At 42.4% G+C, this 24,575-nt stretch overlaps 2 protein-coding genes across 11 annotated transcripts in view; one reads left to right on the forward strand and one right to left on the reverse strand.

The window, feature by feature from the left end:
• slc25a13 (solute carrier family 25 member 13) overlaps window positions 1-5,517 on the forward strand; it is a 54,350-nt gene extending 48,833 nt beyond the window's left edge. The window contains 3 exon segments of the mRNA XM_080863384.1: window positions 3,345-3,503; window positions 3,711-3,801; window positions 4,545-5,517. Of these exon segments, the coding sequence (XP_080719510.1) occupies window positions 3,345-3,503; window positions 3,711-3,801; window positions 4,545-4,731 (437 nt within the window). The 3' untranslated portion in view covers window positions 4,732-5,517.
• A 38-nt stretch (window positions 5,518-5,555) lies between these two features.
• Window positions 5,556-24,575, reverse strand: part of dync1i1a (dynein cytoplasmic 1 intermediate chain 1a) — a 67,762-nt gene continuing 48,742 nt past the window's right edge. For all 10 annotated transcript variants that reach the window (XM_080863392.1, XM_080863387.1, XM_080863389.1 and 7 more), the window contains 5 exons: window positions 24,343-24,476; window positions 23,921-24,065; window positions 14,346-14,486; window positions 10,633-10,758; window positions 5,556-6,377 (listed from right to left, as the gene is read on the reverse strand). In XM_080863392.1, coding sequence (XP_080719518.1) covers window positions 6,267-6,377; window positions 10,633-10,758; window positions 14,346-14,486; window positions 23,921-24,065; window positions 24,343-24,476 — 657 coding nt within the window. In that variant the 3' untranslated portion in view covers window positions 5,556-6,266. The remainder of the gene's footprint in view (window positions 6,378-10,632; window positions 10,759-14,345; window positions 14,487-23,920; window positions 24,066-24,342; window positions 24,477-24,575) is intronic.

A 24,575-nucleotide genomic window follows, 5' to 3' on the forward strand; every position in this document is an offset into this window, starting at 1 on the left:
GGTTTCTGGAGCTGTGCTGTAGGGAAGCGCCTCGGTTGCCAGCCAACCGGGCCGGGATGAAGGCTTTCCAGTCGTCATATACTGTACACGCATGCACATGCACAAAGATGGTCGCGCGTACTGCTCTGTTAAAGAAGCAGGGTGAACAGTCCCGTCCTGCCTGTAGGAGAACTGGAACAGCAAAACAATCAGTTATGATTTAAGAGCTTTATCCATTGCATAAAAAGATGATTTAACCAAAGAAAGGCTTAAATATTTGATTTATCCTTAATAACAGCCCTGCCAAGTTCAAAAGCTTTACAGCATTGGCATGAACGGCTGACTATTTATTTTGAATCCTCAGATGTGTCAGCAGCACTCTCTTTTTGATGCAAGGCAACATGGAAAAAAATCATAAATCCTGCCTCGCTTCCAACTTTTACTTTCTCACCGCAAGACTGGCAGCCACGGCTCACAGACTGAAACGAGCCTCATGACTTCTTTATTTTTTTCATTGCTTTGACGCATTTATCATCCTTCTTTCACATATATTTATCAGCGGTTGCAGCATTCTGGCAATTAGTGTTTTACAGTCAGCACAGGAAATTGAATTACACGCTCAGTTTGTACAGCATTATTTAGCTAGGCATTACTCTGGTCTGTGAAGAATGTAGCGTGGACATCTCCAGCTCGCGTTAGCTCCGAATGGGATAAATATTGGAGGGAGGGGATTTTTGGCCGAGCTGTGGGGGTGTAAGAAATATCCACTCGCTTGTTTTGTCACTGTGAAATATGGCGGGAATATTAATTGTTTCCCGGCAGAAAATTGAATGTTTTACTTGAACCTTGCTTTGGACACCAGGTCGGCAACCGCTCACAGTCAGCGCTGTCTCAAAAGCCACTTTGGTGCATCAACATCGATAAGACAGCCTGCTCTCAGTTTGCACTTGATTGGAGTCAAGTTGGCAGGTTGTCTCTCTGTGATAATACGGCAATTAACTGTGACAAATGTAGCAAAATTAGCAAATCTGTTGCTGTCTGCTTACATATAAAGGCACACCGACTAATTACATTCAGACTCCACCCAGAACCTCAGAGAATTAAAACAGAAATTTACAAATTTGTTTGCAACCAGTTGGCTTGAGCCCCCTACTGCAAAGAGACACAGTGCAGATGATTTGCACTTATCAACCCAGACTGACTCAGATTGATTGCAGCGTGTTGTTGGCAATCTGGCAGCAGTTATTTGCAAACATTTGCCCATCTACCTGAGAGTGACTGCAGTCAGTCTGAGTCAGGCTGCGATGGTTTGTAGACAGGTTGCCTCCAACCTGTCTTCTCTTGCAGTCAGCTGGTTGCTACAACTAATTTCTTTTTCTAACCAAGGTTTATTTTTACTCTAGTCTGACTGAGCCATTAAGACTAAGTAAAAAAGGTGAAGATCATTTCAAATATTTGGAAAATACGCAGATTCTTCCAGAGGAAGGAAGTGAAGAGAAAGTGTGAGGCGTCATTGTCTCAAAACAAAGACAGAGAAAACAGTCAGGCACACAGTATGCGACTAAGGCCTAAAGTTGCTTTTAGTTGGTGAAAATTATTCATGTTTTTATGTCAGGAGATTCTTTTAGCTCCCACAGTTGTTAGATATGTTAGCAAGTTACTGTAGATACTGTAGCTAAAGCGCTTGCAAATATAATGATTTTTTTCGTGACTTTTAAAGCTTGGAAACATTCCCGTTTTACATAAGTGGCACACAGCCACAGGTCTTGAGGTTAGAGAAGTCCACTGCAGTTTTCTCGTTTTCCTGCTTCACGTCCTTTATCCTGTTGCTCATGTGTGCAGCTACGCAAAAACACTTCTTTGCGTTTGTTGTTGTTTTGCAGCCCATGAGCTCTGTCTGTCTCTAATGCTTGCAGATTTCTTTTTTAAGTGAGATGGCACAGAAGGGACCAAGAACCAGATCACAGCTAGTGGGATATTTGGTTTGGGAGCAGGGTGTTCTTCTAATTCCAGAAGTAATGCTTTAGCAGACACGGCTGCAAAGTAAAGCACAAGATTCAGCTGCTCTCAAAATCCAGTCTATTTATGACTGTAAAAGTGAAGAGCAGTGTCTCACTGATCCTTTCGGGGTCAGGTTTCAGGATTTAGTGTATGTGAATATAAAACCAGTCATGTTTTTCAAAACTTAAACAGTTAAACTTTGCAGACTTTATATTATATAACATTATATAGTTGATTTGCAATGATTTTTTTGTTTGTTTTTGTTTTCTTTCCATAAAACATGGCAGTATGGTTTCTTGAACATCCCTAGTAGCAGGTAATAAAATTTCAGGGAGGGCTGGGGCCCCCTGTAGCTACACCTCTGCTGTTTCTATGCAATTTTCATGTCGATCCCATACTGTGTGGGGGATTTGGTTTGATTACATTTTGTAGAGATAAAGATGCTGTCATCATGGTTTATCTTTTTTAAAATTTTGGATAAAGTTCTGTTTCAGCATCTGTATATCAAGACTCTTTTTATTCTGTCAAATGATTTTAAAAGTTTAAAGTTTACCTTTATCTGAATTAAAAGTCTCAGGATAGTCAGTTTTATGTGTGTGTAGATATGTGTATATATATATATATATATATATATATATATATATATATATATATATTCAGACATCTTGCCTGCTCCCCTCCTCTCCTCTCCGCTCCTCTCCTCAGTTCAGTGCAGGTGGTCAGTCTCCACTGGGTCCCAGTCGGCTACCTAATGCCGAGTTGATCAGGCTTGCTGAATAGCTCGTTTTGCCGTTACAAAAACCAAGAAGTCAGAGTAAATCGTCAAGAGGGCAGTTGATGGTAATGACCGAGCCATCAATGATTGGGCCCATTCATGAGTGAAGTGGCTGGAGTGGGGGCCTTGCAGTCACTCCCTTCAGTCAGCCAGTCACTTTGAGCGGCACACGGGGCACAGTGTGCATTTCTCTCATTACCGTCCATTGTCTGGCCTCTTTCAAACGGCTGTAGGAAAAGTGGGAGAGAGAGGAAAGGAAGAAAAAAGGTAGAGATTAAATAATGGCCTGGATTGGTTGATGGTGAAGTGATAGGAGCTGGCCCCTACTTGTGTATAGTGTATGTATGCTGCAGACATACTGCAAGATGGTAAAGATCCAAGATGACGTGTTTCAGAAAGGGGAACAAAGACGGCTAAAAATCCACTCGATGAGATGCGGTTTCAAAGATATGCAAGATTTCAATAAATCGCTGATGGCTGCTTTCTGCACATCATCTCATTTGTTTGGGCCTGATTTTGGATTTTGTGCGCTCTGTTTAGAATCAAACACGTTCCGACCTTTTAGAAAGCTCTCGAGTTCTTTCTGCAGGCATGCCGGCCGCCTCTCTGGTGACCCCGGCAGACGTGATCAAGACACGGTTACAGGTGGCGGCGCGTGCTGGCCAGACCACCTACAGCGGCCTGATGGACTGCTTCTGGAAGATTCTCAGAGAAGAGGGGCCCCGCGCTTTCTGGAAAGGAGCTGGAGGTACGCTCATGGAGTCAAACACAATTACAACACAATTCTTGTAATAGATTTACATTGATTTGATCATAAGACATAAAGCATAAACAGACACTTTCACTCTCCTTGCATCTCAGAGAGGATTTTGGCCAAACCAACTGACCAATCTGGTTCTGCGTTTGTGTAAATTGCGTCTTTATTAATTAAAATAAACACATTTCTCCACTGCAGCTCGAGTGTTTCGTTCTTCGCCTCAGTTTGGGGTGACACTGGTGACCTATGAACTCCTGCAGCGCTGGTTTTATATCGACTTTGGAGGACCGTAAGTATCTTCAACCGCACAGAAACAATAACAAGCCTTTTTCTTCCTGAATGCAAGCACACAGTGATGTCACACAGTCCCTCTGACAGTTTCCTCAAATACACAAGTTTTGTTAGCACCCATTTGACCTCAGCGTGTCGTTTCCCCACTCCTGGGACTCAAAGAGCCTCATCCTCCTCTCATGAAGGTCACTGTCAAGAATAATTCACTCCTTCACTCTAAACCCCGTTGGGGAACTTGGGTTGCCTCCTTTTAATGGACAGACACCGCGATGCACATGCACGCATCGGTCGGACGGCTCATTCGTTTTCCATGTAGCGCCCTCTCTCCCCGCTCGCTCACAGCGACACAAAATCAGCTGCAGATCCAGTGAAAACTCGCTGCGGTTTGGACCCGAGCAGATCCTTTTCTTGCTGTCTGTGTTGGCAGCGATTCACAGAGCGCGGCGTGAAATCTTTGAGGGATTTGATTTAGTTCTGCTCTCAGGGAGAACCGTTGAGCCGTTCCGCTTTTGATTTTCTATTAAGATTGTTTATTTCTGTGGCGAACAGCGTTTCGAATGATAATATTAATTTAAGATTTAATAATGATGATAATAAAACCCCTGTGCGTTAACAGTTTGCAGTGTTTATGTTGTTGAACAGTTCCCTCCGTTCTCCTCGTCTCTACCTCTTTTTTTGCTCCTCTCTCTCTCATCATGTCCCTCACTTTCTCCTCCATCTCTCTCTCTCCACACACCACAGAAAGCCGGCTGGCTCCGAGCCCACCCCCAAGTCTCGGATCAGCCTGCCGGCGCCCAACCCCGACCACATCGGAGGCTTCAGGTTGGCCGTGGCCACATTCGCTGGCATCAAGAGCAAGTTTGGACTCCATCTCCCACGCTACACGGTGCCGACGGCAGCGGCCCCTTCCAACGTGAGCACCCCCTGAACCTCCACGGGTGTGTGTTTGAGGGGGGGGAGCTGAAGTGTTTTTCATACGTAAAGCACCGAGAAACTATCAGGTCCATTTAGTTTTCACAGTATTTGAAGTTATTTTGTTCTAATTATTGTATAAAAGCATCTATATGCGATCTCACCGATTAGCAAAGTGTGTAATTGCTACAGGGCTCACGCAGTGTTTGTTTCACAGTGTTGTGTTATACTAGTTAGGTTTACACTCCAAACTCGTACACAGTATGCACACAGCAGCAGAAGGGCTTGCACAAATACACTTGAACACTTTCTTTAAATATCGGTGGCTACTTACTGTTGCAGCTTTTTCCAGTGTCTTCCTTTTGTGTTGCTTTATAACCAAAAGCACATTAATCACATGATCATAAAACCAGCTACACACAAAAAATACAGTAAATGTGGCACTTCTGTATATATTAGAAATCCAGACATATTTTCATATGTGTGCGTCTGTTTTGATTGAGTTGCTCTTTTCAACTGTGTGTCGATTTATGGTCGAATGAATCCAGAAGAATACGACCAGAGAAAGAAGTTTTGAATGTAAAAGGCGCGGCGTTAACGTTGTGACTGTACATAATGTTCACCGCTGTCAAGATGTTTGGGTTCAGGTCTAAATGTATGCAGATGTGGAAATATATGAAGGAGTGCGTGTGCCATGGCTCTGTATTTAAACTTGTACGGTGCAGAGACTGTAGGAGCTACATGTGGTGTGTAATAATTGTGTCTTACTGAACGTATGGCAGCAACATGTGTGGTCGGAGTAAAGAGACACTTGTATTAGTAAGTATGGTGGAGGTTTTATTTGCAGTACTACTTCCTGGTTGGAGGTGGAAATGAAAGCAACACAGCGGCTCCTGGGCTCTGCTTTAATAGTCAACATTAGCAGGCTGAACAGCAATCACTCTGAATTACAATATACCTCTTATTAATCGTCACAGTTCATTAAATAATATACAGTTGAAGCTGTCACTGAGTACAGAGGACCACTCGATTCAGCTTCTGACGCATCGACTCGAACACTGACATAAAGCAGCTCCATGTGTGATAACCTCGCTCCATGTTAACCCCACATTTCTGCATCTGGAATATTTTGGGAATGCGTTGCATGCAGGCTTACTACAGACAAAAAGAAGCACAACATAAAGTGAACATGGAAACGAAGCATGACTAGTCTATGAAACCTGCTCCATTATTATTATTTTTTTACAGTAGTGCGAAGCATTGTTACAGTACACACACCTCCATAAGGCTAACAGACTGCTGCTCTTTATATACTGGAGGCTCACGAGTTGCAAGCGACGCATCACCTGAAGTCGTTGGACGAATAAATAACAACAAATCGGTACAATTTGATTTTAGAAATGCAAAAGTACAATAAAAAACAAACAAGAGAGGAACATAAACGTGGAGAAACAAAACCCAAAGTGAGTGAGAAGCACATGCTACATTGACACCAGCAGAAGCACACCAGGTCTCTGGATCCGCCCACTTTGGTTTTGGAGTCTTTCTTTTCTATGAAGCCAGCTCCATAGGCCCCTCCTCCTCACCGTCAGCACGGTTAGCACGAATCTCCATCAGCGTACGGGCAAAGCGTGCCCAGTCGTCCGTGTGGGCCACCGAAAGCTGTAAAAACCACACAGGTACACGGTGTGAGGGAAATCGCGTACATCACTATACGGGTACCACAGCATGACTTAATAACGGAAGGAAATGAGCAATAAATCTGTCTGTGCTGACATCAGATCCTGGTACTGATGCTGGAACAGCGGCCGTGCCAACATAGAGGACTCCCACAGAGAATCCACGCTTCTCCCGGTTCCAGATTTTTCCACAAGGAAAAACGATGTCATAAAATCCCATAAATTCCTGGCAGATTACGTTTAGCATGAACAAGCAACATGAGATAAAGCAGTTGTTCTCCGTGATCATTTTCCAGAGTTTAACCGCGTGTCTGTAAGTATGGTAAACAGATGTTCGGTGTTTCAGTGTCTGAGAAGCTTTCATATTCTCTTCAGTTGTTTTAACACTGGACAGGTGACATCTGCTCATCGGTTGTGATGGAGCCAGAGATGACCACAGATCGACCTTTAACCAGCTCGGCAACCACTTGCTGTCAGGTGCCATCTGCAAAAATTTACAAAGCTATTGCTCTGCAAATACACAGCAGTTCACATTAACTTCTCACATTCAGCCTGCACCCACAACCCCACAGATCTGAAACCAATTCCTCCACAAACATTGACGTAGTTGATGCAGGGCTTAATTTAACTACAACGTGACACACGAGCTCAGCAACCTTGCTTTTATATAGGAATAGAACCACAATACAACCAGCTGGCAACCAGTTGAGTCGAGTCCCCTACTGCAAAGAGAGGAGTTGCAGTCATCAGTGCAAGCTTATATAAACGTGTTGGTGATCTAAAATAAGACAATTATTATTACAAGCCTGTCACTTGCTCAGAGTCACTGCAGTCAGTCTGAGACGACCTGTGTGGTTATTTGCAGAAAGGCTCCCTCACACCAGGCAACCTGTACAACTGCTTAATGATCCAAAGTAGTTCCCAGAAAATCAATGCGATCACTAATTCTTCCTAGTAGCAAAGAAATTCACATCCGAGCTCTAAAGGCAAAGTCATCAATGAAATCACATGGATTCAATATTCGGGGCCATAAATGTTTTCCATAATTTCATTGATAGTTCATTTAATTGCTGCTGAGACATCAAATTGGTCAATCAGATACTGTCACTGGAAGCACGGCCTATGATGCTGATCTATGATAGCAACGCTTCTGTACTCACAGCCAAAGCCGTGACATCACCACATCAGCATCATACTGACCAAAAAGGTAAAAATAATCATTGCAAACAGAGTATTCAGAGCAGTCTGAAGCCTGTGTTTGTATAAGCATTCAGAACAGAACTATGAGCGTCACAGGTTCACTTTGGTGTTTGATAAGAGAACATGAGGCCAGTATGAGATGTCAAACTGTGTTTTATTCCTCATAAAGTGTCTTGCTAGAGTTGTGCACAGCAGGAGTCAGAGTGAGTGGGACTGAAGTCGCCACCCAAGATGCCTGCAACCGCTTTGCCTGCCCAGGCTGTAATTAATCGGGAACCAGGAAGAGGGAGACAGCCATTTTGAACCACCCCCCAAGGGGCTGGGCTGGCCACAGCGGGGGGCTCTGGCAGATCGTTGTGTACTTGGTGCCTGAGTGACTTCAGCGTTAGCAGCAAGACAAGAGGCTCAGAAACACGGCTGGCTGGGCTGAAGTCAGGTTTTTAAACAGCAGCAGCTTCAAAATGCTTCATGCTGAGGAACATGATCTGGAAAAACAGAGCAATACCAGTAAGGTCCTAATAAAAACTGCTCTAATCTCTGATGACACAGTTTTTTCTCATTTGTACTCAGTAAAATAAAACAGAAATAACAGTATTTGGTATTTTACTGCACTGGAAAACTCTAAAGGGCTGCTCTAAGTCCCAGGACCACAGCTCTCTGGATGAAACTGCTGGCCATCTCTTTTTTTCACATGCTGTTCCCAGTTATAGCTGTATGGGGGAGTTTGTAGTGACTTTAATACCCACAATACACACACACACACACACACACACACACACACACACACACACACACACACACACACAAACTCTTAGCTTGTTGGAGTCATAAAACCTTTCAGCCCCGCTCGCTCTTATTGATGACTCTCATGGTTACCATGAACTCAGCATGGAGTCCACCAGCTCAGCCCCTCTCCAGTTTACCACACAACAAAAAAAAAAAAGATGCTAAAATTAGCCGAGCGGCTAGGCTAGGCTGCACTCACTTGGGATCCTAACCAGAGCTCTCTAAACATGAGAGAACATACGGGCTGGCCGCTTTGTGGTGACAGCAGTGTCACGTGGAGGCCGTTTCACATGAAAGAGATGGGGCACAAAAATATCAAACATTTCCACTGCAGGAACCTTTTTGAGGGGGTTTAACAAAGCAGGGAGAAAGATCTAAATAAAGGTCTAGGGAAATTACTTAACCCCTCACCCCCCTGCTTATGGTTGCTTACGGGTTGCTGCTTTCTTTGTGGGTGGAGCTTGCAGGACCACACATCGCCAAGCAGGATTTTAACCATCTAAACTGTTTGTTTTTAAAATTATGGGTAGATTTACTAACACTGGCCTCTGCCTCCTTAAAAACATAAACTAAATGAGGGATGGTTAAAGGCGTGTTTGTGCACTGGTCCTACAGGGATCCAATGTTGTTGCTGTGTACATTCACAAGGGGGCAGTGTCCAGAATACGCAGAGTAACCAGTACTGTTGACTGCTCTGGTCGTTTAGCTTCGCTAAGCTTAGCTTCAAATGCAAACTTGTTGTGTGACAAATAACACACTGAACACACTTTTGTGTTCAGAATGTCCCTGTCAAAAAATGCAGATCTGTTTATTTGCATACATAAAATTTGAAAAACCAAGAAATTCCAGCCGTTGGGAACGACCGTAATAAGAATAGGTGTGTTTTACACATCAAGTGTGTAAAACAATGAAAACTGTCCACTGTGTTTCTCTTTCTTCTCTCTGTACTCTCATATTGTTCTCATCCAGTTCAAGGAAATGTGTTAATTGGTTGCTAATTATTCACTAATCTGACACAAATGTGGAACCATGAATTCCACTTCAGTGACTCAATTTGTAGAAACACAGAACAAAAGATGGGCGGAGCTACTGTGATGTCACCCATTGGTAACGCCTTGCTGAAATGAGTGGCTACACATGACTCAGGTGTTCACTGAGGTCAAGTCCAGGCTACATCAAATCTTTGTCTACAGTAGAGTCCCATAAAAAGTACAAGGACTAAAGACAGACTTCATGCTAACTTACCAAATGCGACTCACGGCAGCGCTACAGAGCACCTAAGTTCAGCTGATCAGCTGATCAATGTTTTACTGAATCATCGTCTCATCTTCCACTCTCAGGTTTGCAGACAGTGCACAGGAATTTGGAAAGTACTCAAATTTCCAGAGAACAGGCAAAGAAAGGATTTTTGATTCAATGTCATTAGCTCAGTATTTCCAATGTATATAGTTTTAATGGCACATTTAATGCCGTCTTGTGTTCTAAACACTGATCTGATGTAAACGTCAGTTTTATCTCCAAAATCAACTTTTTGGTTTGAAGGTCGCAGAGACATCCGGAGAGTGTGAATGTTTCTTTTCACTCAGATGAACCTAGTGGGGGCTTTATACACTGAAGAACGAGACCTAAATAGATGAATTATTTGTATGTGCAGGTTTTACTGAAAAAAAAACAACCTTATTTCTACTGTTACACAATAATGTCAGTGGCTCAAACACACATGAATCACAGCATAAGCAAGTATATATTTATAAAATGATGATTAAAGTTTTTTCACCACATGATGGGTTTTTGTTTAGAATTAAAGTGAAAAAGAGGTGTTTGTGATGAGCTTTAACTATTATCCATTTAAAAAGATCAGTAAGTTAAATTTCAGGCACTAAAAAAAAATCGCTCTATGTGGCAATAAACTTTGGTCATTGCAGTTCACTCAAGCTTTTGGCACCTAGGCGGTAATTAAATCTTGACTGTTTGAAAACTAAACCCACGAGAACTCCTGGCTCCGTGCACCACGGCACTCAAAGTGAATTAAAAAAAATGAACTCAGCAGACTTTTTGTAAAAGCCCAGAGCACACTGCCAAAATTTTAACATCATATGAGAAACAACCGAGTGTAATATTTCTGGAAATGCTACGATTATTACTCTGTAATCATTATCCTGCACTTTTTTTTAGGTTGCCACAAATATTCTATAAATGTCTTAATTAAGTAACGTGTAAGCACATGTCAGCTATACAGTTAATTCGAGTACCTCTCCTGTATCGTAGATCCAAACTCGACCCTCCGAGTCGCCCACAGCCACCTCCTTCCCTCCTGAAGACCAGCGGACTCTGTTGAGTGCTGAAGCTCCCTCAATGGTCACGCTGGCAGTGGGTACCTGGCAGGCAAAGAGTTCAAACAAACCCACACCGTTAAACAACAAATCAAACAGTTCACGGATAACTGAGTGTAAAATGTGGTGTGTAAACACGTAGGTGTGTCTGCTATCCCCGAGTTGGTCTTGGTTATGTTCCTGATCATCAAAATTAATGCTGCTCGAGGTTTAACACTGCAAGCGACCAAAACCTCCCGATGTTCACTCATGAAAAAATCTTTTTAAAAAAGGAGGTGGTTAAGGTCAGGTTAGGATATGATTGGTGTGCTGGTAAACTCTGACATCACAATGTGATTGGTCAGTTGCAATGTTGAACTTTGGACCAACGTTAGTTTTGACGATCCAGGATCGACACCAGCACGGGGATATCGGATCGTGCTTTTGTGGTAAGGAACAGGCCGAATCAACAGGAAACAAATAAACAGCAATATGGAAACGTGAGTGTTAAACAGAGCACTTAACAAACAGCTTCTGTTACAGCTGCTGTTTGTGTTTGGGAATTTTATTCCTCAAAAAAGAAAAAAAAAAGTCAATGAGTGACTTTGTAATTTAGTCTTAAATTCCTCTCATATTCCTTTGATTTTAAAGGAAAATACAGTGAAGTAAACATTTAGGCATAAATCATGCCTCTCGGCCCTCATTTTTTACGACCATAATCGCTGTTTAAACGATTCCCTTTATAGTTTATTGGTAAATGGAAGCATTATACCATTATGGTCAAATTTAGCAAATTTACTATTTATAAAGGGCCACTTTATCCAGCTATACGAGACGGTAAGAAAAACAAAGCTGTCAAATTACAACTTGTAGACACAACAGGATATTTACAGTGTAATAACTCACTTTGCTGTTGTGGGTGAACAGCAGTGCTCACACTGCACCTTCAGAACCCCCTGAAGCCACGTGCACAGTCTACATGAACTGCTCCTGACATGCGGCAGGCGAGTCTGACATATGTCACCGGTGGAGACAGAGGCCTTGGCATCATGTCGCCTCACACACAGAGCTTCTGCGTATTTGAAAGCAGCGCTAACCGCATGCTGCACGAGCGGATCCGAACTGAGCGCTCTAAATTGGTTGTGCATGCGTGCGCGTACGTGTGCGCACTGGAAATGAGAACCAGGCGCACCGCGCAAGCTCTGTTAATGTCGTTATGCCTGTGTGTTTTTAATATGACGATAACAATGGAAGCCTGTTGCTATTAGACTGCGCGCGAGGCAGTGTGCGCGCATGTGTTCGATACATCCGCCTGTGTGTGTGTGTGTGTGTGTGTGTGTGTGTGTGTGTGTGTGTGTGTGTGTGTGTGTGTGTCTGAGCAAATGTTTCTCATAAAGCACATTGTTAGTCGAGTTAGGCCGCCGATAATGAACTCTTCCTCTGTCTGTGAAAAGGCTGCTGTTGAGGGAAGCCTGGGAAACTTGTCATCTGCGCTGCAGAGGGAGGGAGGACTCTCAGCTACCGATGGACCCGGCTGAGAGTAACGGGCTTAGCAGATGAAGAGATGCGACACCAAATCCAATTTTATTTATGTACGTAGACTGAAGAAAATGAGACGCTGAGAGTGAAAGAACATTATGAGAGAGGATGGAGAGTAGGTGTTGTCTCCATGGAAACCAAAAGAGAAGGAGAAAGGAGGATCCTTTTATCTCTACTTTTACCCGAGTGATCAAAGGTTTGGTGCCCACTCTGCTCCCAGAGTTGTAACAAAGTATGATTTTAAGAAATGTGGATTCTGCTTCTTAGCTCGACAGATTGATGCTCATCTGTCCATTAAATATGAGGCTGCAGCCATGACAGTTAGCTTAGATTAAAGGTACAGTCAGTAAATTTGCGATGTTACATAATAAGGAAAAAGGGACACTGTACTCTGAAATATACACTGAATAGTTTGTAATTACATCTTCCAACAAACTAATGTTCAGAAACGTATAATTAATCCATTAAAAATACATAGGAGTGGCTTTGCGGTTTGTGGAAACCGCCATGTTCTCCCACCATATTTGAATACAGTAGCTGGGAAGGACATCTCCCTTTTGACTAACAGCGTTATAAATATGTGGCTAGAGACTGGCCACATACATGGACTCCATATGTGGAGGCTGTGGAGAAAAAGTAGTCGTGGCTATTTGTGTCCATGGAAGGACATTTGAATTTGTGCCTGCGTCTTCAGAGCAAAGATTCGAAGGATCATACGTATGGTTTATTATCAGAGGAGGAGGGAAAGGAAAGAGACAACGCTACCAACATCTCAAGCCTCATCTCCTGAACTCTAACACACAAAAACGTGCATAAATAGGCTAATTTATTCCTGACATTATCCCGGTTACTTATTGTCAGCAGATTACACATGCGACCCTCCCGTCTCCGGACAGCTGACAACAACAATAGCTGGTTATAAGCTAACATTATAGCTAACATCCCAGCTAATGTTAGGCTGAAGTGTCCTAGAAATCACACATTCCCTCAAGCATCAGAATCAAGCTAACAGCAGCAAAAACAGCAGCGCTACCAACACTTTGGCACATCCTCAACATCTCCGAATCATTGTCATCATTCAGAAGTGAGCTTCACTGACTCACTGACCTATATCGGATTCCTTTCAAAAGGTTTTACAGCATCTTCCTGAGAAATAAAGATTTAATGTTTTTGACCTTTGTTGGCTGACTAATACATGTTTGTCCTATAGCAGACATCGGAGCTAGGATTATGCACATAACTGGTAAGAAAACAGACCTCAGGTGACTTCAATCTGCAATTTACCTGTACCAGAATATATCCCAACCATAAGCACTGTAAACATCAATGGCAATATTGGCCCAGAATTTCAGTCAATGCGTCCCTACTTTTACACTGTATCTTATTGTACATGTGTGTTAAAACAAAACAAAAAAAACCCTGATTCCACTTTTTGTAAGTGTGTGCGACCTTTAAAAGAAAAATAAGCTGTGTTTTTATTTTGCTCACTGTATAACACTGTCTGCAAACTGTTTAATACTATGACGTGTCCTCCAGTGGCCTTAAATGCACTCGTCTTAAAATAACTGCTTGCCCCACAGCCTTGCGAAACTCAACCCCTGGTCTGAAGTTTCTTTTTTTTTTATCATTATTATTATTTTCATGGAACTGTGGACTGAGGGCTGGGGCTTTGCTCATGGTCTCCGGCACATCTGTGTTCCCCTTCGAAGGGACACTGTGTGGGAGGATGATGGGACGGGGTTTGTGGGGTCCTGAGGTTCCCTGAACATTGGAGAGAGGTTGTAGAAATGTTAGCGGGATGGCTGGGTGGGAGCTGGGATAAGGAGATGTCAAAGTCTGATTTAAAGCAAGGTCTGTGGGAAACGCCCACGGGGGAATCTGGAATTGTGTGTGTGTTGGGAGGGATGTGGAGGGACTGGTGGTGGAGGGGTTGATGGGAGGGAAAAGTCTTGGATGTTTGGTTGTGTGGTTCGGGCTGAGGCCCAGCAACAGGCCCTGAGGACACCAAACACACGCACATCAACACACAAAGAGATGACACACAAACCACACCCATCACGGCCTGTATTAGCTACATTCACACACACGCACACACATACAGAGTATGCACACACCTCAGTGTCATTGTTGAGGTTCCACAGGTCCAGGCGGCCCATGCCATCCACGGCAGCAAACATGGCAGGGTGCACGGGCGACCACATGACATCATACACATAATCGGCGTTGTCTTCAAACGAGTACAGAGGCTTGTTGTGCTGAAAGAGAGGAGGAAAAAAAGAGGATATCTGTGCGAGCGTGTATGAGTGACATGGTGTGAAAAAAAAAGAAGAAGAAGCAGAGAAAACGCGGAGAGCGACGGATTACAGCGGATGACATACCAGAGAGAGAGGGAAAAGGAATTGAGAGAGGGAGTGAGGGAGCTTCAGACAGAGTGGCGCTGCCTCAGCCTTGGGGCCTGTCTGGGTGCAGAGCCTAATTAAAAAGCCTAGCACATTCACACAGCGCCATAAAACCGCTGGGAGAGATGAAAGAGAAGGCCTCTCCACAAGGTGTACTGTAACCTCAACACAACAGCTGTGAGAGAGAAACAGAGACAGAAAAATAGGAGGAGGCGGCGGGATGGACAATGGTGCACAGGAAGGTGTGTGTTTGTGTGTGTGTGTCCTTGCAGGTGTGCAAGGAGAACCTGACTGATAATGGTTTAAACCAACTATTTAACACTGAAACTAAATCTAACAGAGAGATCTATATGTTATTTATGTGCTCAGAGGCATCGTTTTACACTTCCGAAACAAATCTGTCATTCCTCGTCTGGTAGACAAACTCATCCCATTATACTGACCTAAACAATTATGTGTTTGTGACATTGCGTCTCCAAAAAGTCCTCGTGACAAAGTCAGAGGTCAGAGAACAGATGCAGTCAGCTCTCGCACCGGCGTCCTCCCTTACTGTGCATGTTTGGTTTTGTGGTGCATGCACTGCACTATGCAGGACAACACAGCTGCCTACAATGAGAGCTGATTGAACTTTGACCTTGAACTACACTAACCTCTGGGAGAAAGACCAGTTGGTGAAGGCTACTGCTTGTGCTGCAGTTTACTCACACTAGGGGCAGTTGTCTCAGTCCATGCCTGATCACAAATGCCTCTCCCTCTCCATGCCCGTGCTGCCAGTACGCTCTTTAACTCTCAGTAATTTCCTCTTCACTGTCTTTCCTTCATCCTTAACGTAAAGAAGCATCTCAACTCCTCCGTCTGTTTTTCCAACACACACTTCATTATGATGTAACAGTACAGGGAGTGCAGAATTATTAGGCAAATGAGTATTTTGTCCACATCATCCTCTTCATGCATGTTGTCTTACTCCAAGCTGTATAGGCTCGAAAGCCTACTACCAATTAAGCATATTAGGTGATGTGCATCTCTGTAATGAGAAGGGGTGTGGTCTAATGACATCAATACCCTATATCAGGTGTGCATAATTATTAGGCAACGTCCTTTCCTTTGGCAAAATGGGTCAAAAGAAGGACTTGACAGGCTCAGAAAAGTCACAAATAGTGAGATATCTTGCAGAGGGATGCAGCAGTCTCAAAATTGCAAAGCTTCTGAAGCGTGATCATCGAACAATCAAGCGTTTCATTCACAATAGTCAACAGGGTCACAAGAAGCGTGTGGAAAAACCAAGGTGCAAAATAACTGCCCATGAACTGAGAAAAGTCAAGCGTGCAGCTGCCAAGATGCCACTTGCCACCAGTTTGGCCATATTTCAGAGCTGCAACATCACTGGAGTGCCCAAAAGCACAAGGTGTGCAATACTCAGAGACATGGCCAAGGTAAGAAAGGCTGAAAGACGACCACCACTGAACAAGACACACAAGCTGAAACGTCAAGACTGGGCCAAGAAATATCTCAAGACTGATTTTTCTAAGGTTTTATGGACTGATGAAATGAGAGTGAGTATTGATGGGCCAGATGGATGGGCCCGTGGCTGGATTGGTAAAGGGCAGAGAGCTCCAGTCCGACTCAGACGCCAGCAAGGTGGAGGTGCAGTACTGGTTTGGGCTGGTATCATCAAAGATGAGCTTGTGGGGCCTTTTCGGGTTGAGGATGGAGTCAAGCTCAACTCCCAGTCCTACTGCCAGTTTCTGGAAGACACCTTCTTCAAGCAGTGGTACAGGAAGAAGTCTGCATCCTTCAAGAAAAACATGATTTTCATGCAGGACAATGCTCCATCACACGCGTCCAAGTACTCCACAGCGTGGCTGGCAAGAAAGGGTATAAAAGAAGAAAAACTAATGACATGGCCTCCTTGTTCACCTGATCTGAACCCCATTGAGAACCTGTGGTCCATCATCAAATGTGAGATTTACAAGGAGGGAAAACAGTACACCTCTCTGAACAGTGTCTGGGAGGCTGTGGTTGCTGCTGCACGCAATGTTGATGGTGAACAGATCAAAACACTGACAGAATCCATGGATGGCAGGCTTTTGAGTGTCCTTGCAAAGAAAGGTGGCTATATTGGTCGCTGATTTGTTTTTGTTTTGTTTTTGAATGTCAGAAATGTATATTTGTGAATGTGGAGATGTTATATTGGTGTCACTGGTAAAAATAAATAATTGAAATGGGTATATATTTGTTTTTTGTTAAGTTGCCTAATAATTATGCACAGTAATAGTCACCTGCACACACAGATATCCCCCTAAAATAGCTCAAACTAAAAACAAACTAAAAACTACTTCCAAAAACATTCAGCTTTGATATTAATGAGTTTTTTGGGTTCATTGAGAACATGGTTGTTGTTCAATAATAAAATTATTCCTCAAAAATACAACTTGCCTAATAATTCTGCACTCCCTGTATATGCCCAGAGTCCACTTCATCAAGCGGGCCTGGGCTCAGCACAATTAGCTGTGTCCAAACATCATACACAGACACTATACTAGTCAAACAAACTGGACTTTGGGGGTCAAAATATACTCGGGCACAGAACAAATTCCCACACCAGACAGGTTCCCACACCTTTCTGTGATATAAAAAAGGTCACGATCTTTTGCTGATCAAAAACTCAGATATGTAATACAAACCCCATGTGTCCCACATAGGGTCAGTACAGCTTAATATGTGTGTTAAAAAAAAAAAAACCTTTTCCCAAGCTGACTGTTAAGATTCAAGAAGCATACAAACTACATTCCTTGCAGGTAGAGTGGGAGGAGTGGAAGAGAGGAGACAGGCTGGCTAGAACAGCAAATGAAAGAATGCAGTCTCTCCCTTTCTCTCTCATTCCTGCTCCTTTCTCTCCATCACCTTTACTCCCTCACTCTACGGCAGATCTGAGAGCGCGCACTCGCATACACTCGCACACAAACACAAACAAACTGAGCCAAGCCAATTTCAAGGCTCGATTGAACCTGTTTTCCAGCCGGCAGGATGACAGCAGAGGTCATTTTTCTCCATCTCGCAGTTCCAGCGTTCGATCGAAGTCGTACCTGTTTATGTTCTCTCTCTCTCGCTTACTTGTTCTTATTTTCGGGGTTTTATGACAGCCGGTTACACTGCACGTGTGATTTTATCGAGATAATCAGTCTTGAAGCAAAACACCTCTGTTTCCCATTCAAGGTAACTTTCTGAAATTTGTCCTATGTGTCATTTGGCCGTGACTCAAAGTAATGAATAAACCTGGAAGACAAAATAAGATGAATAAAGCCCTCTCGGTATTATACTGGGTACTCATAATGTAAACTACTATTTTGTCTATATCTACCAATTTTAAGGAAGATAATTTAGGTGAATAAGTCTTTAAACTAATCTTTAAATGAAGCTTAATCCTTGTGGCGCCACACATGAAGTAACTGGATGTCATTATCTTTTCTGTGCTGAAAAGCTGCAGAGCCTTGACAAGCCTGAAAACCAACACTGAAAAACTGGGCACTGATATTTAGCATCACAGTGAAGCAATGACAAAAAATGAGAACCTAATGCAAGTTTAGCATTCAATCATTTGGATATCGTTGCCAAAAATGCAGGCACCACCTTGGCATTAATAATAAAATATCAAATTGCATTAACTGTCTCGGAAATCAAAATGTCAAGGAGGAAGCCGTTCTCTCAGAAAACATCTCATCACGCAGCCATCCATAGGGATCCAAAACACTCATCTCAGCAGCAGCCAGTCATATAATTTCACCGCTTCTATCCTCGCTGCATTTGCATCTCAAAAATCGCACTAGTTTGATAGTTTTAATAAACATGCGCCCCAAGGGAATGGAGATACTGTCCTTAAATGAGAAATTCTTCCTTCATGCGCTGTGCTGCAAGATCCCAACCAAAACGTTTTTTCTCCTGACATACGCTTGACCATGTCATGGTCAAGATGACCTGCTAAAATTCAAAGTGAGCACAACTGTCTCAACTGGGTTTGCAGAAGATGGTCTGAAAAAGAGAAAGTATTCAGTGAGCAGCAGTTCTGTGAGTGAAAATGGCTTGTTGATGGCAGTGGTCAGTGGAGAATGGCCAGACTGCTTTGAGCTGATAGGAAGGAACGATGTGTCGCAAAGCTTGAACTTAACGCTGCACTCAAAAGACCTTTGGGATGTGGTGACATGGGAGATTCATATCATGGATGTGCAGACACAAATTTGTCGTAACTGCGTGGTGCTGTCATGTCAGTATAGACCAAAATGTCTCAGGGCGTTTCCAGCAGTGTTTTGAATCAATGCCACAAAGAATTAAGACAGTTTTGAAGGTAAAAGGGGGTCAAACCTGGTGGTAACAAGCTGTAACTAATGAAGTGACGAGTCAGCGTATCTACAGATGTTCACCTGAAATATTATAAACGCTCGCTAACAATCATCTGACCCGACAGGGACGCAGGCCTTTGATTACCTTCTTAAGAACAGCAACAGTGGAGTAATTGTGCTCCATCCAATCATTTCATAGATGCTGGTTTTGGGGTCAAGCGTGCAAGGTGGTTCAAGTTATGCACAATCATAAACCCACTCCCAGCGGTCGCGACATCTTCACACTCTGGCCGACTCAGAATGGTTTCACTAACCACAATATTTGCACCGCTGAGTGTAAAAACATACGCAGACGTCTGTAGGACGGCCTTTTTGAACCGTGAGGGCAAACGCACGTGAATGCAGAGGAAATTTGCTGCAAACGTGCATGCGCACGTGTGTTCAAAACAGTTTGTGATGCTTATGATTGGAGGGCTGAAGGCAAACCTCGAGGGGATTTTAGGCAAGCAAAGGCAGCTTGCTTAAGGTGTACCATGAGGCATGTGTGGTGTGTCTGTATTTACACACACACACACACACACACACACACACACACACACACACACGCACACTCAGGTATTCCTCCTGCCCACACACAAATATGGGTTATGTGGGATAAGAGACAGACACACATTCCTGTGGTGACCCTCAAAGGAAAGGGAATTCCCAAATCCTGAAAAATAACACACTCTTCTGATGAAAATCCACAGAAATGTTTTAATATGTGTCACGGGACCCGCTGCACAAGACTTATGGACTGGCTGCATGCTAACATGGGCTAAAAGTCATCAGAGTGCTTTATTGGCTGTCACAGCCAAGAATGAAAACTGTAACTGGATCCTGCATAAAGCTGATATGCAATATGAATTATGTATTTTTACTACACCAAGGAGGTATGCCTCTGATTTTGGGCTGTACACGATATCACCCTATGCATGTATGTATCATGATAACCTCTGTAATTCAAAATTAGCATAAATTTTTACTACTAACCATTAACTGATTAATAGTAAAAACTGATTGTCACATTTTCTTTTGTTATTTGCACCTCAGCTTTAATTCATATTCCTAATATCAATCTTCTTTTAACCTCTTGGATCGTTCAGGCCTCAGATAGCCTTCATCAGGAACACACACACACGTTTAAAACGTTTCATTTTAATGCTGACCCTGACTACTCTCACCTTACCGCTTTTTGTGATTACATTCAGCAAGCCATTTATCAGCTAAGGTCTCGTAAACAACCAGTCTGTGATGCCCTGGCAACCACTGGTCATTAAGGAAAAACATATTCCCTGACTGGTTAGTGAGAAGTGAAATTGGTTGCAAAAAGCTTTGGATTGCGAGTGTTTGTAGAGAAGTTGGTGTCTTCCATGCAAATTACAGGCAACTGTAACAATTTGCTAGCTATCTCTACTATTTATACAATCAGCTAGCAAATTCAGTCACTAGCCATAAGCTAGTAGCCAGAAACATTGCCTAAGATAACAATTTCCAACAATCATTCATAATAATAATTCTAGCTAGCTAATTAAGCTATTATCCATCATGTTTCTGGCTTTATTGTTAGTGAATGACATCCCAACTCACCCATTAGTTCCAGTACTTCTACTACTAGCGATAACTTTAGCTAGCTAATGTAACCTTATTTTCATTTTTTGACCATTAGCAGTTTTAATTATTCATACCCTCAAATTTATACATTGTACATTTCTACAGCTTTACTGTTTCTAATCAAGCCACTCATCATAATCATATTTAAATTCTACTTAACATTTTTCATATTAGTTGTGGCTAATTGTTCCATTTACCCTGTGGTTACTACATGAGTATCCATTTCCTACACCTTTCTGTGCAATATGTCATATACACCTAAGCCAAAACTTCTGTTTCACCACCACAGCAGTGTCCTTTCACTGTATTAGCCGAGATTTTTATTTTTATTTTTTTTTTATTCACCAGCCTTACTCTGACAGAAATAGTGGCTGTTTGCTTTTTACCGCTTCTGAAATGCTGCCAAATGGAATTCATAACACTGGTTTGAAAGGAGAACAACAGCACTGAGAGGATGAGGTCACTCAAAACCAGCGAGAGGAGGAGCGCCCACCTTTAGAGTGGGTCTGACTTAGGTTCACTAAGTGTGCCTGCAGACAGCAGCCAGCACTATCCCATCAGTGCATTTGTGTTTTGCAGTGATAGTTGAGTAGGAGGGACACCCACACATACAAACAAGGGACTTTCACACATGTACACCCAGGACAAACCAGAAAAACACACACATACAATACACACACACACGTCAGATTAGGTGCAACAAGCAAGCCTTAAATAAAAAAAAAACAGATCCTACGCTGTCTCTCAGCAAAATATTTCTACGGAAACTTGAACAACAGCTGACAGTCTCTTTGTAAGTGCAAGTATTTGTAGTTTCATTTAAATCAAATCAAATCAAATCAAATCACTTTTATTGTCACATCACATGTGCAGGCACACTGGCACAGCACATGCGAGTGAAATTCTTGTGTGCGAGCCCCACAAGCAACAGAGATGTGCAAACACAACAACACAAACGAGCAAAATACAAGAATGGCCAACCTGAAACTAATAAATATATGTACAATATATAATAGTGTATGCATTTCTGGATGTGTATACTAAATATTTTCCTACGTGTGTGTGTGTGTGTGTGTGTGTGTGTGTGTGTGTGTGTGTGTGTGTATACACATTTTTACAAATTAAATAGTAAAAAAAAAATAAAATAAAAAATAAAAAATAAAATATAATAATAATAATAATAATAATAATAATAATAATAATAATAATAATAAAAATAATAAAATATATAAAATATACAGAGTTGAATATGTGCAAAACAAGTGGCATTTATATACAGTGTGGAGTGCATAATGTTGAATAATGGACTACTGGAAGATTAACTAACTATAATTACACTTATAATAGGTCTTATTACTTGAAGTAAGCTAAGAATCGTGTGTGGAGCTGTTTGTGCTCTTGTGACTTTTGCCATTGGAGGCACACATTTCTCTGAAGCAATGTAGATATCTGACATCTGTAATACTAGTGGTTCACCTGCTGTCTCCAAAGAAAGAGCAGGTTAACTGGCTCTTACTAGAAACAGAGCGCAGCCTAAGAGGAAATTGCTTGACAGGCTGAAACCAGGTAATAATAATAATGATGATGGTTACTGATGATTAACACAGACTGTATATATAAGATGGATGCAGGCACAGCGATGTCACCCACTGGTTTTGGACTCTGTATTTTAAAGCTTCAATGTTAGTGTTTTGGCTGCTGCCATGCTGTTTTTTCAAAGCCAGAGGTAACGTTAGCAGCTAACATTAGCTTAACAAGTGGTTACATCCATAAACCCTACCGGTGCAATGCACAGGCGCACGTGCGGTTTTCTGAAGAAGGAAGTTTTCATAGGACTACATCCATAACTCAGTAGAACCACCTTTAACAGCAATAATGTGGACTAATTGTTTTCTGTGTGACTTTATCAGTCTCTCACATCATTATGGAGGAATTCTGGCCCATCCTTCTTTATAGTGTTGCTTCAGTTAATTGAGGTTTGGATGGATTCAATCAGGTGGACATCTGGACTTTGGGTCATTGCAATACCTTGATTTTGGTGTAGCTGCAGACAGATGGCCTCATATTTGACTCTAGAATACTTTGGTACACAAAGGACTTCATGGTCGAATGAATGACTGCAAGGTGCCCAGCCTAAATCATGCCTCCACCACCGTCCTTGACTGTTGGTATGAGATGTTTGTGCTGATATGCTATGTTTGGTTTTAATACCAAACATATTCACTTTGGTCTCAACTGTAGAGGTGTTGCTCTTGGGTGTGCTTGGGGTGAGATATACACCAGTTGAAGATTGTAACACTGTATTAACACATGAATGGTTCAGAGCAGCAAATTGTCTATAAGCTAATTATTGCTTTGTATTAGCCTAATTAAAGAGGATCATTTTACTCAACAAAACGGATGCATAAATTCATTTTGATTTGCTGTATCACAGAACATCCATCAGATAATCGAAAACTCACCAACAGTGCCGACACAGTGAAAAGGTCTGGTTCCAAGACTCACCGTGGTAGGCAGTAGTCATATCAATGGAGATGTACTCAGTTACACAAACTCCATTACTCAGGTCGAGTCTCTATATCTTAAATGTGAAATCTATGGGAATGGAGTCCCTTTTGGAGCACGCCTCGAGTGGCACCTAAAGGAACTGCAATTTTTTCCACTTCTGTGTTGGGATCATGTTTCACCTCCAGAGGCTGCTTCTTGTTTGACCTGAACACTTTGATCGTCCCCAATTTGATGTTTTGAAGCTGGAGGTGAACAGCGAGTGGTGGCTCTGTCTGAGACACAGTGATAATACACGATCGTACAGTATCACAAAGTAGGTCTTCCTAAAACGTATCCCAATTTACATCGGGGGCATAATTTACCAAATCAACACTATGTTATATTAACATAAGAGCTGAAAGTACAAATTAGAACATAAACTCATAAATGAAGTTATAAATGAAGTGAGCTCATAGACTGCAGATTTTCTATGTTATTAGCTCTGGAGGCTAAAACCATCCTTATATACAGTCTGTAGTTAGCAGTGAATACTTTCCCTACAAACGCACACACACAGAGTACCCATATACGCACAATAACAGCTTATTCAAACATATATGTAGAGAAACACACAAGTTGTACGAGACCTCTCTACTCAACCTTCCCTCTTCACTAGTTCATTCTCTCTCCCTCTCAGGATCTGCTTAAAAACCTCTTGGAGGTCACAATCAACCCCCCGCACAACCTTTCTTTCTCCACATCCCCTCTCTCTCGCTCCCTCACACACACTAACACACACCTCCCACATTGTACCTTGGTGCTCCAGAGTTTGACGGTCCAGTCGAACGAGGACGTGATAAAGAGGTGGGAAAAGTCGACGGTGCCCACCGCGCTGTGACAGCTGATGCCTGTGACGGGCCCCTGGTGGCCCTCAAACATCTCACAGATACCTGCCTTACTGGAGAGGGAAAACGCACAAGGCAACATCTGGAACTGCGACCATTAGCCCAAAATTCCCTCCAAAAGAGGGAGAACTTCATTTGTAATCACATTTTAAGTTTTAAGTTACTTAAATGTAATCTAATTTAGGGACAATCATCCTCTTAAACTTTGCTAATGTTATAATTCTAATATTCTATAATTATAAATTATATGAGCACTGTTTCATATTCAGCAGACGTTTGGTGAACTTTAATGCATATCTGTGTTTAAGAATACATGTTTCATTAACCAACCTGCCATGTCTGGATGCAGTGTACACAGTACCCTCCTCGCTCCCGACCACATAGTTGTTAACGTCTCCCGTGGGGAAGGCCATGCATGTCACTGCCACGGGTTTGGATTTATTGTACACCAGTTCCATGGTCTCCTACACACATTATATTAGAGTGGATATAGCATAAACCTGCATTTTTACAACAAAACAGCATTAGTGAGTGAAAAAAAAGTTGTTGTTTTTTTTAAATGC

This window comes from Rhamphochromis sp. 'chilingali' (assembly GCF_963969265.1).
Source record: "Rhamphochromis sp. 'chilingali' genome assembly, chromosome: 17".
NCBI classification, from domain to species: domain Eukaryota; kingdom Metazoa; phylum Chordata; class Actinopteri; order Cichliformes; family Cichlidae; genus Rhamphochromis; species Rhamphochromis sp. 'chilingali'.